Source organism: Anoplolepis gracilipes, chromosome 2, assembly GCF_047496725.1.
Source record: "Anoplolepis gracilipes chromosome 2, ASM4749672v1, whole genome shotgun sequence".
In the NCBI taxonomy this organism is placed as follows: Eukaryota; Metazoa; Arthropoda; class Insecta; order Hymenoptera; family Formicidae; genus Anoplolepis; species Anoplolepis gracilipes.
Window position 1 is genome coordinate 10,037,650 of NC_132971.1, and position 19,335 is coordinate 10,056,984.

Below are 19,335 nucleotides of genomic sequence, written 5' to 3' on the forward strand. Positions count from 1 at the left end.
CGATCATAAATGTCGTTTTAAAAAAGGTATCTTTTCTCCTGCAACATTAAATATTAACGACACTTGTCGATATCATTGTGAAAAAATGTCACTTAAAATTATAATAGTGACAAATTAAGAGTTTTATACGTTTTAAGAAAGAAAGAGAAAGAGTAATCAGTGTAAATTTATTATAATTATATTGCACAAGTGTTTTTAAGAAATTATAGTAGAAAAAAAATAGTATTTGAATGATGGATCTTTTCATTGGAATATTAAATTCGAAGCAAACAGTCTTAGATTATGCAATATGTGTGCCCGAAATTTTTACAATTTTTCCAACAAAATCTTACTTTTTCTATCATGCTTTGATGACATTTTATCATCAGTTAATTGCGTTATATATAATTATGATAATCATATTGTGAAAAACTGTTGATCAAATTTTTTGTTAAAATATATCTACATTATAAAATTTCATCCTTTGAAAAATACAGAAATGTATTAGAATAAGTTAAGTTTCGAAAATCATGTCCCTTATATACATATATATGCGGGTTTTAATAATATTAATTTAATTGGAATAAATTGATTAAAATGTCCGAGAAATGACACGCGTAAAAGTATTCACTTAAAAATGTTTTCTAAAATATTTTTATATACCTTGTAAAAATTATAATAAACATCTCTCTTTACTTCTCTATCTTACATGTAACGTAATTTATTACGCATAAATGTAGGTAATATATTTGAGTCCAAATGTCTTATACAACCCGCAATTATATAACTATTAAAATTATATTATAATAAATCTCTTGCTCTTTCTCTCTTTGTCTCTTTGTTTCGATGTGATTCATTACGTAAACACAACCGTGCCACACATATAAAAACGTAAAGATACCTGACTTCTTGTATGAAAGTAAGTAATGCTACAACAATCTTGCGTAGACGCGTGTCTACGCGAAATAAAAATCAAGTCCCTATCAAAGCTAATACTTACGTCATCGTACACGTGTTTAACCTCTCTCTCTCTCTCCCTGCATTATATTTTCTCGTTACCTGATCAGATACGTAAACGTCAAAAAATCTCCAAGTATGTCAACAAATTTTCAGTATGCTCGGTTAGGTGCACGTAACATGAAAAGGGACAGAGGAAAGAGAGAGAGAAAGAGAGAGAGGGGGGGGTCCACCTCACAGCGGAATTAATCTCCCCGGGTAGAAATAAAAGACAGCGTACGTGCGTATGAATATATAAGAAGCGAGAAAAGTATTCACCGGCAATGGCGACGAACAGGAAGAATATCCACGTATCCATGAGTCTGCCGATCGAGAAACCGCCGCTGCTGGCTGGGAAGGCTCGCCTCCTGTCCATCACGCACCGAGACGCATAGCTTGTCTTGTCACTTGGGATATGTACCGTCCTCCTCCTTCTCCTCCTCCCTTGCTTTTCCTCGTGCTCGCAAGCTTGCACCCACCGATCGCGCGAGAATCACTGAAAAATCCTTCCGAATTCACGGACCAGTCGTCCTTCACGACCTTCACTGCGCTCTGTCCCTCGACAGACGGGAGTCGTCCTCTGTCTCGCGCACTCTCTCACATCTCGTGAACCAAGTACGAACGAACGTTCTCACACGCAGGTGCCCCGCACACTAACGAGCGAATAAGAGCAAACAAACCGATAAGGACAACGAGGACGACAACGACGACGACGACGACGACGACAACGACGACGACGACGCTATTCGGCGGTCGCGCGCGCGCCGCCCCCTCGCGCGCTCCTCCTTGCGGAGACGTGCGCGTCTACGCGTGCGTAGGTATGCACTGTGTTACGCACTCCCGCGTGTGCACATATATATATATATATATATATATATATATATATATATATATATACGTGCTCGTTAATACGTCGTTTTTGCGTCAGCCGCTATGTCCAGAGTGACACACGGGTGAGAACGCACCACTACCGGCGGCCGGACCGAAAACGGACAGACTAGCACCGGGAACTCCACAGACAACTTCGGTTGACGACGACGAGATTATATCGCGCGCGTGAGACGGAGAAAAAGAGAGAGGACGCGCGAAGAGACGCGGAGAGAAAATGTTTCTCGACGACGTGAAGCGCGAGCGGCGTGTGCACAGACCGACCGTCGTGCTCTCACCGCCGCGTTGCCCGGAGTATTGACCGACTGGCATCGGCGCGCCGCCGCCGCCGCCGCCGCAAGTCGGAGGAGTGGGGGAAGAAGCGCGAGCGGAGGATTGGGAGGGGGGAAGGGGGGAGACAGGCATGCTCAGTGCGCGCTGATTGCCTTGTAGCTGATCTTACCGGTTGCGCGCGCACGTCCAATCTCTCCGACGGCTCCTCTGCCAGCCGGCCGGCGAGACGGTGTGTCTATATATGTATGTGTGGTACGTATACTTTACGTGTGTGTGTGTGGATACGAGAATTAAAATCGAAGCGGACCGCGGCTACGAGAGTGTCGTTAAACCACACATCTCGTCGGTAACAGTTTAGATTGACTGTTGCCGATATATATCAAGACGTTTTATATATGTATGTCTACATAAATATTAATAGAAAAAAATATCGATGTATATTAAAGAAAATACCGAAATTTTTTATATATATATATAAAATATCAGTGTCGCATTCAACATTGATATGTTTAAAACTTTTTTTAATTATCGAAAAAAAGAATGTATAATATAAAAAAATTGGTATTTATCAAACTACCAGAAATACGTGACAGCCCAGATAACACAAGCTATTCGAAAAGAATTCATTTTTATGTCAATTTTGAGTCCCTTTTGAAATACATATAGAATACATTTTATAAAATGTATATGTATTTCAAAAGGGACTCAAAATTGGTGACATAAAAATAAATTCCTTTTGAATAGCTTGTGTTATCTGAAAGAATAATACACATATTGTTTTCGATAATGGGAGAATGTATCATTGGTATTTTTATTGCTGATTTGTTGTAGAGGGAATGTACGATGTCTCTGTCAGTATGAAAAAATAATTGTTGAAGAGAATCTCAAAATAAACGCGAAAAGTAAAAGTTATAATATCGAAACGAATTTATTTCTTTATTCCGTCAGCTATATATCTACGAGAATTAATTTTCATAAGATTATTTATATAGCTTTTGCGTCTATTTAAATATTTATATTTATGGAAAGAGAATCGAGAACAATACGTCAAGAAAGTATATAGGAAAAAAAAACATAAATGAGAATAATGTATAACTATAAATGTTTTTTTTTTTTATAATCCTAATATAAAATGTAAATGTTCATAAAAATTCATAATGTATATTTGTACGCGATTTTTATTGTACACAATAGTCTCGTCTAATATTTTTCTCATCTATATTCTCGAGTACTACATATTTACTATGAGATGATATTTATCCTCTGCCATAGTAATTTAATTAATCTTAATTTTTCAGTAATTTAATTAATCTGTTTAACAATGTTTGGAGTTACGGTCACGCGGAGTTTATTCGATGAAATTGTCGCACACTCACGTAATATATTATTATCTGTGTTTGCGCATAATGCGACAGTCGTTCGATACTTTTCTCAGCATTTTCCGATACTGCAAATTTTCTTACAGACGATATTTATTCTCAATAATTTTATTAATACGTTTAACAATACTTGGAATCATGGTCGCGTAGAATTCACTTTAATAAAATTGCCGTGATACCCTATATTGTACACGATACGACAATCGTCCGATATTTTTCTCAACATTTTCCCGATACTACATACATTTACATATATACTTGCAGGCGATATTTATTCTCAATAATTTAAAACTCTCTCACGATCGCGATGAAATCTTTACGCTTCACAAACGTCCCGCGCTAAACTTCTCAACTCTTGATTTCGCACGTGATCGTCAATTCCGGAAATTCAAGTTTGTGCTACTCGAATGAAATATAATTGTTACAACGAGAATTACTCGAAATTAGTCGATTTCTATTACACGCGACATTAAATATACAGTGAATATAAACACGTGATATTAACGCACAAGTGAGAATCGCGAAAAGCTAAATCGCTAAATTAATCAACGATTTAGACAGTACCAACTGTCAGTAGAAACTTCCTCGAAAAATACGAGACCGTGTACAAAAAGGAAACAGGGGGGGGGGGGAGAATTCTCGGAAACGAGCTAGCTCGTTTTATATACACGGTAGTGCGACAGAGTTGTATATGTGATGTATGATGTGCGTGCTGATCGTATATGCTGTTTAGAAACGTGATGATGTAAAAATACATATGCATGTACATCAAATACAATTTCCGCGGAAATTGAAACAAAATACGTGTAAGGTCGATATTTATAGTCTATAGTTTTTATATTTAATTAAATGAAACGATGCGTTCAGGGTTTTTTCAGTTTTTTTTTTGGTCGATCAAAGAATAAATTTTATTAAAAGATTTACTCAAAAAAATATTTGGTTAATGTAGATAGATTTCTAGATGTCTCAATTAAAATTTATCGCTACTTTTTGTATCTGTTAGAATATTGTTTGTCACGTATAGAATTTATAACAACAATATTCTAGCAATACCTCTAGAAAATTTAAATTCCATTGCCAAATATTAATCACAAATATAATTGTCCTTGACAATAGGCCTTAAAGGTAGGTATCACAGAAAAATTTTCCGTCTAAATTACACTAATAGTACAGATATAAATTCTGTCTCTGCCATTTAAATTGATTAAGTGTAAATATATGCAGTATCACACAGTATTTGCTAATAATTTATCTATTTCAGTGAATTTTTTACACCTAGAAAATTTTTCTTGAAGTTGCAAGATCATTTTTTAAGTGATTATTTCGAATGTACACATAATTTCGAAACACTAAAGTTCCACGTTTGAACGAGACAACTATGAGTATTGTGACAATTAGTAATTTTCATTATTTTTTTGCACACGTAAATTGGCGTGGTATTAATTGATCATTATATTTAAAATACAGTATTCGAAATTGTCAATTAATACGGTTGTAACGTGTTTGAGAAATGATGGACTTTATATTTTCTCGTGCAAATACACATAAATATTACATATAAATTATACCATTTATATAAAAATTAATAAATTATATAAAAAATCGACACAGATTCTTTTCTCAACTAAACTTATTCGTGTAAGAGGTGCTCATTTATAAAGAACGATATTAAGGTTCGGTCTCCATCCCTCGAAAATATGCGCAAGTTTTAATAAGATCGGAGAAGGGCCCTTGTCTACTCTCTCTCCCTCTCTCAACACTTACCTTTATTTCTTGAGATTAATTTAAGTAAAATTAATACGTAAGAAGAATGTTCTGCAATCTGTTTTGGTATATACTCGATTATTAATGAAAACGCATAAAACTCACCGGTTACTAAAACGGTAAAATATGGGCGTATCTGGAGGTAATATCTCTTGATATATAAGTACAATTAATGTCGGAATAAAGTTAAGACGGGGGAACGGGGGGAGGGGGCGGATAAAAACGTTTAAATCCACCGCATTCTCTCGGTTGCCCCAGAGATGAAAACTTTTATCGCGCTTGATATTGCGATAAGGATTCACACACCATACACGTTATGCCGACACTTGGCTATTGTCGAGAAAGAATTCTATAGACGGTGACGCGATACAGAACGCGAGGGAGAAAGAAAGAAAAAAAAAAAAAAGGACCATTAGACTTTTTGTTAAGACACTTCCCTACGGACAACACGGTTGCAAATATTCTTTCCCGTTCTGCGGGTATATATATATATGACCTATTTTTTGAATTTTTTTTTTTTTTTTATTTCTTCATACAAATGTTACACAATTGCTTCGGAGACACGTGGAAGCTAAACCGGAATAATATGTATATAGTCGGAAACGTAATACATCAGGCGGGACATATTTTTCCGATATTTCACTTTGATATCTCGGATATCTCGTCGATATATCGTGTCGACGAGAGAAGAAATCAATGGATGGTCCCCTGCATCTATTGCATCCCACGCGAGATTGATTTATTCATCGTAAAGTTACTTCGACGTGTATTTTAAACGTGCGCATGCGAATTATAACCAATGCCATACAATGAGCTGTCCGGAACGCTTCCGATCAATATTTTGAGGATTTCTAAAAATGTTTTCGTGACATGAATTTGCTTTCAGATCTGTATATAGGTATGATAATCCTCAGGTGTCATCCAATGCGATATTTAATTTCTTCGTAGAAAAAAAGGAGAATTGAAGTGAAAAAATATATTCTCTACGACACATCAATCTCTCAATTTTATTTTTGATGTTTGTTATCGGAATTGCGATTTCTATCAAATTGTCATACTTTAAGAGAAAGTCGATAACGAATAAAAATTGAAATATATAGTGGATATAACAAGGAAATGTTTGCAACATTGATATACACATTTTTATAACTCTCCTCTTATTCCACTTATCACATGTAATTTTGATATTTTCTGTTATTTTTCTACGTAACGTTTAGACGTTTCGCGTCACTCCAGATTAGTCCAATCTTCCTCCTCCTCTCGCATCTGTTACGTTTAAATATAATAATATTATCCGTCACTTGTGTGCCATTTATTTAATTTTGTTTCCCTTCCCTGGAAAGTCGGTGTATTAGCGGTTGCACAGACTGCTTCTCTCTATTTAATCTTCATTTCTCATCACATTATCACATGGCATACAGCAAAGCTAAGCACGAAGGTACACATTTACTCGAGAACGAAAGAGATAAGAGACTAGATGTGTGATTAGTAGTCTAGTCTGCTGTTGTATTCGTGATGCTGGTTAAAAATTTAATATATATTTGTTTAAATAAATTTAATTTATTTATTTAATGTTTAACATTTATAATTTGGACTTGATATTCTCTTCAAATAAAAATAATGGTAATTCTTTATTAAAATTTATGTAATATTTTTATAGGATGTTTTGCAACTGCAAAATAACATTTACATGTACATCTGTGGAATCAATTAAAAAAAAAAGAATTTGAAAAATTATTTGTTAAAATGTGTTGTACAATACTTTTAAATGTATAATGCAAAAGAAACGGGTATGAAATATACAATGATAATTAAAAAGAAGAAATACGATTGACTAATAAAAGTAACGCAATGAAAAGTAAACGAGGGAATGATGAACCTTTTGTTTTCAACTTTTGTTACTATTTTCCGAATAAATCTATCCAATATTTCTCAATGAAAATAATAATTGTAAGGCTGTATATTTTCAAATAGAATAAATGTGATTTGCAAAATAGACTTTTCTCTTCTCGAATTAAATACGAAAAAAAGAAAATGTGAGTATAAATGTAAAACTACGTGGACTACAGAATTGCAATCTTCCTTAGGCACGAATTGCGTTCTATTATGATACATAAAAATGATTATAAACATGCAATTTAACAAATAATTTTTCTACATGTTTTTTTCGATTGATTCCACATATGTATATATAAATTCATTATTTTTTTAGTTTTAATAAAACACCAAATAAAAATACTCAAAAATGCAATTGCGATACAATTATTATTTCCGGTAATATTTTGCCAGATATTACATATGTCACACAGTTGGAAAATTTGTGTTAAATTTAACACAAATCGCAAACGGTCTACAGAAATTTTTCTGTTAATTTAACATATTAGGTACATGTTAAACAGTAATATTATGTTATATTTTAACATAAAAATAAATGTCAATTTCGTTTGACATAATATTTGTGTGTAAATTTAATGAGAAAATAATGTTAAAGTAATACGTTATACATGTTACTTTGATATTATTATAATGTTAATGTGAGACACACGTCAAAACAGTTCAGTCAAGTCGAGATCGTTGAGACACGTGACAGGTATTACTAATCACTCTTATATCATATTGTAGAATAAACTCAACATTTTTTCTGTAAATTTTAACAGACACAATTCTGTCACTAATAATTCGAAACATAATGTGAAATTAAAAATACGTGCACATTATATTATTTTTATACTCTTTTTCAGTTATTTTAATAATTTAACTGGCTTGAATTAACAGAACTGTAATATGTTAAATTGACAAGTAAATGTGTCGAGTTTTAACATAAAAAATTTTAACTATCAAAAATTTTTAACAACACAAATTTTCCAACTGTGCAGTAGTGTACACATTACAACGTGTCTCTTGTACTTCGATGGAGCTTTACCAGTACATGTATACCATTTGCGCGAGGGTAATGACGTTAGTGCGCAGTTACTCGCACGTGGCCCTTGAAACGGCACGTCGTGTGTCGTTAATACTCCACACTTTGCGGGGTGCTTTTGTCTAATGCTGCGGCGACGTTTATTGGCCAATTGCGTAGGTACGCACCGCAATGCACGCACTGCTGCTCGTATCAAGGAGTTAAGTAGCCTCCGATGTTTATCAACCGAGAGTACTTTAAACGTGTGCTGATCCCGCTTGAATTTTCACGCGGAGAGGGGCGTGACTGTAAATAGCGTGCAATTAGATTATGTTATAACTCTGACATTTCCAATTACTCATGTGTATGTATTTACGTATATATGTGTATACATATATATATATAAATTAAAAAAAGTTATACATTGACAAAAAAATCTATTGTATGTGTAAAAAATTAAATAAAAATTTGAAATTATTATATGCTTATATAATAAACTATTATAAATAATTAACATAATTAATAACATATAATAATAATTATATACCTAAACAAATTATTAAATATAAATTTTTTTACCCGCCGAAATTTTTTCTCAATCACGCTTAAATTTCTTGCGTTATAGCATTCCTTATGTGATTAAAATAAAAAATATGCGTCAATAACTATTATGAAATATAAATTTCATTATTTTTGCAAATAATATACATAATGATGCAAATAATGCGTAATATTATATATGACAGATATAAGTAAGGCAGTGAATGCAAAATAAGATCTTATATATTTTGTGTAATTTGTAAGGGTATATTTATGAAATAAACGCACAATTCTTTTCAGACCAATTATTTTTTATAAAATATTATCTTTATTTTTTTTCTAGTAAATATCTGCGTGCAAATGTAAATTTTTAGGTTGAACTTTCAGCTAGAATCTAAAGATAAAAAATAAAATGGTATGTCGGATTTTCCTCTACTATTTTTACAGACAGGACGAATACGAATGTCAGGATTACGCATAAAATGGAGCGGAATATATGAAAGAGGTGACACGCGCGCAAACACGGCGGACAGTTGTTGTAAACACGAGTTATAATTTATTATCAATGTACTTCATACATACAGGCTAGCACAGTTAGTGACACGCTCACAAATCACGCGCAATCATACACACGCACACGTACGTTTCAACATAAAAATAGTCGTGCATTCACGTATATACGTATGCAAATACACTTGCACACATGTATGCTCTTATGTATACATATATTATATATTATATGAAAGATTATACATACGCAACATACACATACACATACACACCATCTGATGTACAATACGATATATATTAATAAAAATACTGTTATATATATATATATATATATATATATATATATATATATATATATATATATATAACAGTATTTTTCTTCTATAATTATTTTCGTAAGGCGAAGAGGGAAAGGGGAAAATTCTCGTTTCGTTCATCTTTTTCAAAATATATAATTCTCGTAACTATACATATACACACGTTCATATGTATGTATGTATATAGAATAATGTATGTTGCAAATTTACGCTCCTCGCACCTAATATTATTTATTCTTTCGTCTTTTTCTTACTACGTACCAGTAGTTTCGTGTGTTGTATGTTATATTTTCGTCATTCTACCATTTATTTATTTTTTTTTTTTTTTTACACAGTAATGTAAAAGTTGTACATTCTCACATACGATGCGACGTATAGTGTAGTAGTGTAGTAGTAGTAGTAGTAGTAGTGAACGTGGGTGAACGACAATGATAAATTCTTAAGAAAAAATGTTTTTCGATACTGTCAAAGTTCGGAAAAATCAACCGTCCTTCTTCTTGCGGCTGATCTCTCGATGATGTGACACTCACAACCTTCTGCTTTCTTTATAATCTTTTTTTTCGTATTTTCATTATCACAATGGTTCAATATATTGACTTATATATACATATATATATATATATATATATATATATATATATATATTTCATAGATAATTTTCTTTAATTTCTAAAAGCAGGAGACGACGTATTACCGACCTTTTTTTACTCTGAAAGTAATTCTTTTTTTTCCCTCTTGCTATTTCGCGACACTAATGCTCACGATTGAGTGTGTAATATATATTTCATGGTCGTTTTCAATTTTAATTTTGTAACTGTACTTTGTTTTTATGACCAGTCTAAGCTCTTGCTGGAAGCATCCACTTTTTTCACCGAATCAAAGTTTCCTAACAGTAATAGAATTATGATGTAAGATAAATAGGACTTTTTTTATCAATTGTGACAGATATAAATTATGAGAAATATATAGGAATCTTTCAGTCGATAGACTATATTTTTTATTAAAAAATTCTTTTATTACTATCTTTCTTTCGATCAATTATCGACTAATGCACTCCATACTTAGAAGATTGCATGTGTTAAACTCTAGATTTGTAAAATAAATAATCTTATCGATTGATAACGTCAAGTACGTATGTCGTATAAATAACGTGGAGCATCTTTGTAAAAAATGTGAACATTACATCCAGATAAATCTTCAACACAATAAGTGTGCGTTTTTAAAAGAGATTGAAATTGTGTTATTCGATATTGAAAAAAAATATATATATAAAAATTAATTGTGCTTCCTTTCTTTGGCTTGAAAAAGGAATTTGTTTTGTCGAACAGTGTTATCGGCGGAAAGAATATTCGATAGCTTGACGTTTAGTTATTTATACATGTCCACAGACGTACTTAAATATACGCGAATTGCGTCCTATTGTTATAAATATATATATATGTATCGTTGCGCTTTCCTTTTTTGGTCTCGTTCACGCGTGGACCTCATCCGCCTACGCTTGGATACAATCCTGCGCGTTTCCTGTCCTCGTGTACTCTCATGGACGGCGATATAAAACGACGTAACATTATTACAGATCATGTGACACGTGAGTATCCGAGGAACGCTAAATCCTGAGTATCGAAAATTTCGAACGAGTTACGCGCGACTATAGCAACGAAGCTTCTCGCCTCCTCGTAACTTTATCCGATATGATTAATTAAACGTCTTTGACAATCGTTTTTTCCGTTTACGAGAACAACAATCGAAACATCCTCATGATCGTATAGTAAAACCGACCGAGTTTTTTTTGTGCATGGTTCTGATATCGTAAGGTATACAATATTTCGCGCACACCGAGGGTATAAAAGAGTATGAGGAAGTTTTTTTTTTCTTTTTTTTTCATACTTTAGCTTTAAAATGATATATAGGGGATGTGCGCAAACACACATTCGCGATGAGATGTCCTGTTTTTTTTTTTATAATCTTAGATAATACACACACACACACACACACACACACACACACACACACACACACACACACACACACACACACACACACACACACACACACACACACACACACACACACACACACACACACACACACACACACACACACACACACACACACACACACACACACACACACACACACACACACACACACACACACACACACACACACACACACACACACACACACACACACACACACACACACACACACACACACACACACACACACACACACACACACACACACACACACACACACACACACACACACACACACACACACACACACACACACACACACACACACACACACACACACACACACACACACACACACACACACACACACACACACACACACACACACACACACACACACACACACACACACACACACACACACACACACACACACACACACACACACACACACACACACACACACACACACACACACACACACACACACACACACACACACACACACACACACACACACACACACACACACACACACACACACACACACACACACACACACACACACACACACACACACACACACACACACACACACACACACACACACACACACACACACACACACACACACACACACACACACACACACACACACACACACACACACACACACACACACACACACACACACACACACACACACACACACACACACACACACACACACACACACACACACACACACACACACACACACACACACACACACACACACACACACACACACACACACACACACACACACACACACACACACACACACACACACACACACACACACACACACACACACACACACACACACACACACACACACACACACACACACACACACACACACACACACACACACACACACACACACACACACACACACACACACACACACACACACACACACACACACACACACACACACACACACACACACACACACACACACACACACACACACACACACACACACACACACACACACACACACACACACACACACACACACACACACACACACACACACACACACACACACACACACACACACACACACACACACACACACACACACACACACACACACACACACACACACACACACACACACACACACACACACACACACACACACACACACACACACACACACACACACACACACACACACACACACACACACACACACACACACACACACACACACACACACACACACACACACACACACACACACACACACACACACACACACACACACACACACACACACACACACACACACACACACACACACACACACACACACACACACACACACACACACACACACACACACACACACACACACACACACACACACACACACACACACACACACACACACACACACACACACACACACACACACACACACACACACACACACACACACACACACACACACACACACACACACACACACACACACACACACACACACACACACACACACACACACACACACACACACACACACACACACACACACACACACACACACACACACACACACACACACACACACACACACACACACACACACACACACACACACACACACACACACACACACACACACACACACACACACACACACACACACACACACACACACACACACACACACACACACACACACACACACACACACACACACACACACACACACACACACACACACACACACACACACACACACACACACACACACACACACACACACACACACACACACACACACACACACACACACACACACACACACACACACACACACACACACACACACACACACACACACACACACACACACACACACACACACACACACACACACACACACACACACACACACACACACACACACACACACACACACACACACACACACACACACATTTTATATATATATATGTATACTTAATATAAATACACCCTTATATGTGTATTTACAGGATGGTCATTTCAAATAATGCATTTTGATTTTGCCAAAAGTGATTTAGAAAAAGAAGTTTCGAATCAAACCTCGCAGACCTTTCAAGGAAAAAATGCCTCTCGCGTATTAGATTCAAAATTTTATTTTAAGCTTTCTTTTCTGGAAAATCAATAACTTCAGCGAAATTAAAATGCGCCATCCTGTATGTACTTCGTTTTTTTTTATTATATTATATTCACAGATTCAAACAATTTTAGACAGAGCTCATCAGTGTACACTAAACAGCACACACACTCTGTCTATACAATCGAATGTATAATAAATACAGCACCTCGTTCAAGGATAATTAAAAAGGATCACTCTTTCGGATAATTGTATAGACTACGTAGAAGAAGTCTGTCTATACAATCGAATGTATAATAAATACAGCACCTCGTTCAAGGATAATTAAAAAGGATCACTCTTTCGGATAATTGTATAGACTACGTAGAAGAAGAAAAAAACAATTACTAAAAAAATTAGTTTTCTAAAAAAGATTTCCACGTGTCAAATATTTACTATACGAATGATTGAAAAAGTGATCCTTTAATTGTTTCGAACGTATTTTTTGTTTAATATAAAAGATTACAACGAAAAATAGTGATGAAATCTAACTCGATATTAATTATATATGACGTCATTTTATGACAGTTTAACAGATTGCATGCTAATAGCTGCGTGAAAGACTTTGCAGAGCACTTGTGTAACACAGATAATATACCCAAAAAGTAATTAACATCTCAAGTTATTACATTCAAAGGATAATCTGAGATTTTGTATAACAGCAGGTTTTTTTTACGTACCACAATTCTGCGCGCAGTATAATTAATTGCATGTAATAAGGCTGCCTTGACACAATATGTTTGTGCTAATATGTTAATAGTGTACATCCGTAAAAGAGAAAAATTGCCTATATAGTCTATCTAACAAAGAAAGTTTATAATCCTATATATAGAAATAGCGTAAAGTGTAAGGAAAGAAAAAACTTGTATATTATAAAATAATGAAAAAATTTAATTTGTGCAAGGGCGTGCGAACGTGGGTAATGTGTGATCGCGCAAATTAATTATTCTCTTCATAAGATTAACATACACAGATTATACACGCGATCTGCATACAAGACGCGGGTACAAAGAATCAAAATTTTTCACACGAATGAGAAATAATCTCAGATTAAGTCATTTCGAAATACATAACATTAATTTTAAGCGTATATAATAGCGCACACATAGAGATGCTCTCTTAAATATATAAAGTATATAGATTTTCTTTTACATTTAAACACTAATGTAGGCCATATTATTTTAGTATATAAAAAGGTCTGATATATACGCACGCGCATGTGCATCCGAGAATAAAAAATGAATTAGTTATTTAAAAAATATCAAAGCATAACAAATTTATAGACAATATAAATAAATTTATTGACAACAAAAATCGTAGATTAATGAATAATTATAAGTAAAGGGATTTACATAGAGATTTAATTATATGGCATCCGAAATATTTTCAATCGATGATCCAAGTTATAAGATATAATTTAGTTTCTTCTACTAATAAATAGAACAAAAAGATAAATAATTATCCTCTCAATACTTTCAAATTCGAAAAATTTAAATGTTTCAGTTTTAACATTGTCGAATATATATCAGTTTTTTCTTATGTTAAAAATACAATATATGTATGTATATGTTTGTAAATAATTGCTTAAAAAATAGAAATAATTCTTATTATATTTCGATTTAACTGAATTTTTAAAGCATCTAATGTGAAATTGGTAAAAAAAAATAATTTTTATAATGATTGACAAAATCACAAATGTATTTTGATGAAATAATAAAAGTTATTCGTATGACATATATATACACATATCCATACACACATATCCTTTCTATTTTTTAATTAAAGATAATCTTATTAACGTAATATCCCATCATAAGTTCTTTTTTTATATCAGACCTCTATGTACCAAAATCAATAATTCGTAGCAAAGGTAATTGCTACCTTTATATATTTTATATATTTCTTATATTCAAATAACTTATCAACAACTAATGATACCTTTGATAATAAAACGAGAATCTTTATTAACATAAGAATTAAATAAGGCGATATTTTTATATAACTGTGAAACGATTAACACGCAATGAATAACTGAATAATGTAACAATATCATTAATAAAACTTGTCTATATAATAAATATTTTATAATTTTAGTTGATCATTTATTTGAAGAATTAACTAATAATCGCGTGCGTCAATATTAAATTTTTAATTTTTTTATTTTATAATACATAAAAAATAAAATAATATATACTGTTTTATTTTTATTAATTAATTACGCAATTAATTAATGTAATCAAGTCTCATAAATATATTTCTAGTGTAGAAAAATGGAAGGGTTCAAGTCACAAAAGGATACACATTTAATGTGCTCAATTTTAGAAAACGTGAAATGTGTGAAGAGAATATATTCGACTATAAGAGAAATGAAGGACGATATCATAATAAAAATAAATACGCTTAAAGCTATAATAACTATTTGAAAAGTGAGCTCGATATACGGTGAGTCGATATACGAAACCATTATAGTCATTTTATGACAAAGATCTCTCTTTCATGGAGAAGAGTAAAAAACTCTTCTAATATTATGCAATATTATGTGCAATAAAAAACGTTCAATTCCATTTTTTTTCAATGGTAGAAAATTGATGTGTACGCACGGGTAGAGACGTGGTCTCAATTTATCATGTAGAGGATGAACAGTCAATATATCTCCGACACTCCTCTTTTTGCCACAAATATCATAATAAATTAATCCTGAACTATAGATTCGAAAATTCGAATTTTATTTTCGCGATACAGATGTCAGAGTTCTCTTGTTTCGCATTGACACGCTCTCTGTGATACTTATTCTCCACAGATGTAACATCCACAGAGTACAAAGCTAAAGATACTACTCATAGCAGTTATTAACGCTATGACATAAAGCAGGAGGAGCGGAAGGTAAAAAGATAAAGTGAAAAGAAAGTAAAAAAAGATAGTCACAGATATCTTTTATACCTGGGGAACGGAAGAATCGTTCTTTTTGATGAATCCCCTAAACTGAAGGACAAATTCTCTCGGAATTAAAGGCGTTGCACGAATACGATGCAGCACCATGGTCCTTAGGTTCTTACACAACTGTGTGTACATATACTCTGTCTTTGTAACTTATAAAATGTTACATTTTCTCGAACGCCGTCGTTTTCTTTGATTTTTCTCCAATTCGGCTGGTGGTTGATTTTTGATAATACGAACAACCTTGAATAAACATCACAAGCCTTTATATTATTCGAATAATATAAATAATATTTTCATCTATCATTTTTACCTCGTGAAATGCAGCATCTACATTCAAGGGTGGATCTTTGGCAGAAGTTTCAATATAAGGTATGCCCAAACGATGAGCCAATTCTCTCCCCTGTTCCTCTGTGACTTTCCTCAAATGCACTAGGTCAACTTTATTGGCCACCAATAGCATAGGATAAACATCTCTGTCTTTCACTCGTAGAATTTGAGTATGAAAATTGACAATGTTTTGATAAGACTGTTTATCTGTCACAGAATATACCAAAAGAAACCCATCACCTTTACGCATGTATTGTTCACGCATAGCACTAAATTCTTCTTGACCAGCTGTATCCAACACTGTAAGAACACATGGTTTCATTAGAGAAATCACTCGTAATGTTTCATATTTCTGATAATCTTTCATTACCATCATTTCTTAATTACTCAATCTTTGTTATCGAAAATAAGTAAAAACAAATCAGTACAGCTCATCGATAATCAAGTATTTAGATATATAAGATACTTAGAAAAAAAAATTTTTACCATCCAAGATACACCACTGCTTGTCTATCTCTGTGTGTTGAATGTAACTATCCTCGATAGTTGGATCATAATCCGCGACAAACAGTTTCTGAAAAAACTGTATTGTAAGGGCACTCTTGCCGACTCCTCCATCTCCAACGACGACCAGCTTAAAGGTCATAAGGTTGTCATTATTAGGAGGACGTGTCATTCCGCCTCTGGATCGTCCACTCCTTCGCCCGCTACTGTTCCTGCGTCTGCCTATTCTGCCAACTCTTCTAACGTATCTCTTTGGCAGTGTAACCGCTCGTGGGATGGTAAATTGTTTCGTCGACCCGAGAGATTCTGTGATAATCAACAATACAATTGTTCGGATCTCCAGCGACGAAAATGCGTTGGAATTTTTTCGTTTACGTATAAAGAAGCGAAAATCGCGGCATCATCGACCACATTAGCAGGTGTGTCAATCGCAACGATGCAAAAGTAAACTTGTTTTTAGAGATCCTCTTCGGATCTCTCTTCGTTCAACAGACGCTTTGCAACTTTACGGTCTACGATTCACGCGTAATAATAGACGGAATATTATCGTGTTTCGTGCAAAAATAAAGAATCGAATCCCATAACGAGGTATCGCTCACCTTACATGATCTGCCACTTCTGCCTTCTCGTCCTGGCAGCTGTCAATTCACAGATATGTACCGTGTGCAAATATATCCGCGCGTGTGTGCGTAAAGTGTTTTACACAACGACAGAAGCGCGTACTAAACACACATACACGTGTGCACTCTCACGCACAACACATGCAACGGAGACGCGTGCGCGCAGTACCTTATGTCAAACATCATCGACATAAAGTGCGTTGCAGTTGCAAGCGTTATAAGTAACGCCACCACAAATTTCTATATAATATTAAGTCGTGATTACACTATATTGGACATTGGGAACCAACCAATCACAGCAAAGCAACCTTTGGTTTGTTCCCAATGTCCAATAGTAACCCTAACCGCAACCGAACCCGCAACCTATAGTGTAATCACGGCTTTAGACTGCTAACTCCCTAGATTTTGCTTATATGTATAAAAGGCGCGTTCGGGGAGACGCTATTAGCGCTAACAGCGTCGTTCTATCTTTGTTCAACTTTTAATGAGTGACAAAGATAGAATGACACTGTTAGCGCTAATAGTGTCTCCTCGAACGCGCCCAAAGTGTCCTCGAATTTTATGTACTAATAGCGCGTTCGGGGAGATACTATTAGCGCTAAGGTGACCCTTTCTGCGCATGCGTTGACATGTGCCGACGCCATTATGATCAGTACATGTATGTACTTCTAACCTGCTTTCGGTCTCTAATTCTTGTCAGAACACATGTCGTGTTAATAAAAAAAGGAAGAAATATAAATATTAAATTATAGAATACAAATGTGCAGTTATTTTATATCTTTTATATAAGCTTGTTTATCATACTTAGTATGTATATATATGCGTGCAACACGCGCCTTCACAGCGCATGCGCAGAAAGGAATGTCATACATACTTATTTGTACATAAAATTAGAGCTGCCTTATACATAAGAAGTTAGCAGTCTAGTATTATATAGAAGTCTGTGAACGCCACAGTTAGGGCTATCGCACACAAAATGCATAAGCTACATGTGCATAGCATAAGATCGTATGGACCAATGAGCATCGAGTATTAAGTCGCCATATTGATTTACATAATATTATTATTGGTCCATACGATCTTATGCTATGCATATGTAGCTTATGCATTTTGTGTGCGATAGCCCTTAAACTGTGGTAACGCACCATAGATTGTTGGACAAGCTCGCTTTTTCGCGCATGCGTGCTGAATGTGCATCAAAATCTCTCGGGTATGGCTCCCGT

At 34.8% G+C, this 19,335-nt stretch overlaps 2 protein-coding genes across 4 annotated transcripts in view; both read right to left on the reverse strand.

The window, feature by feature from the left end:
• Positions 1-2,168, reverse strand: part of Dtn (transmembrane protein 132C dtn) — a 148,576-nt gene extending 146,408 nt beyond the window's left edge. For 2 of the 3 annotated variants that reach the window (XM_072886321.1, XM_072886319.1), the window contains exon 1: positions 1,255-2,168. In XM_072886321.1, coding sequence (XP_072742422.1) covers positions 1,255-1,351 — 97 coding nt within the window. In that variant the 5' untranslated portion in view covers positions 1,352-2,168. The remainder of the gene's footprint in view (positions 1-1,254) is intronic. The other variant, XM_072886320.1, reaches the window with a different exon arrangement.
• Positions 2,169-14,589: 12,421 nt separating this feature from the next.
• Positions 14,590-18,296, reverse strand: LOC140676547 (ras-related protein M-Ras). The gene is made up of 4 exons (XM_072911698.1): positions 18,092-18,296; positions 17,475-17,798; positions 16,972-17,288; positions 14,590-16,901 (listed from the first exon to the last, which is right to left on the reverse strand). The coding sequence occupies exons 2-4, from the start codon at positions 17,662-17,664 to the stop codon at positions 16,812-16,814; spliced, it is 597 nt and encodes a 198-aa protein (XP_072767799.1). The 5' UTR covers positions 17,665-17,798; positions 18,092-18,296; the 3' UTR covers positions 14,590-16,811.
• Positions 18,297-19,335: the final 1,039 nt, after the last annotated feature.

Bases quoted from the DNA above. Each gene is read 5' to 3' on its own strand.
- LOC140676547 (XM_072911698.1), bottom strand. From the start codon at position 17,664: ATGACACGTCCTCCTAATAATGACAACCTTATGACCTTTAAGCTGGTC. The intron at 17,289-17,474 runs GTAAAAATTTTT...GTGTTCTTACAG, and splicing joins GCAGTGGTGTATCTTGGATG to TGTTGGATACAGCTGGTCAA. The intron at 16,902-16,971 runs GTAAAAATGATA...TGTTTATTCAAG, and splicing joins TAGATGCTGCATTTCACGAG to GTTGTTCGTATTATCAAAAA.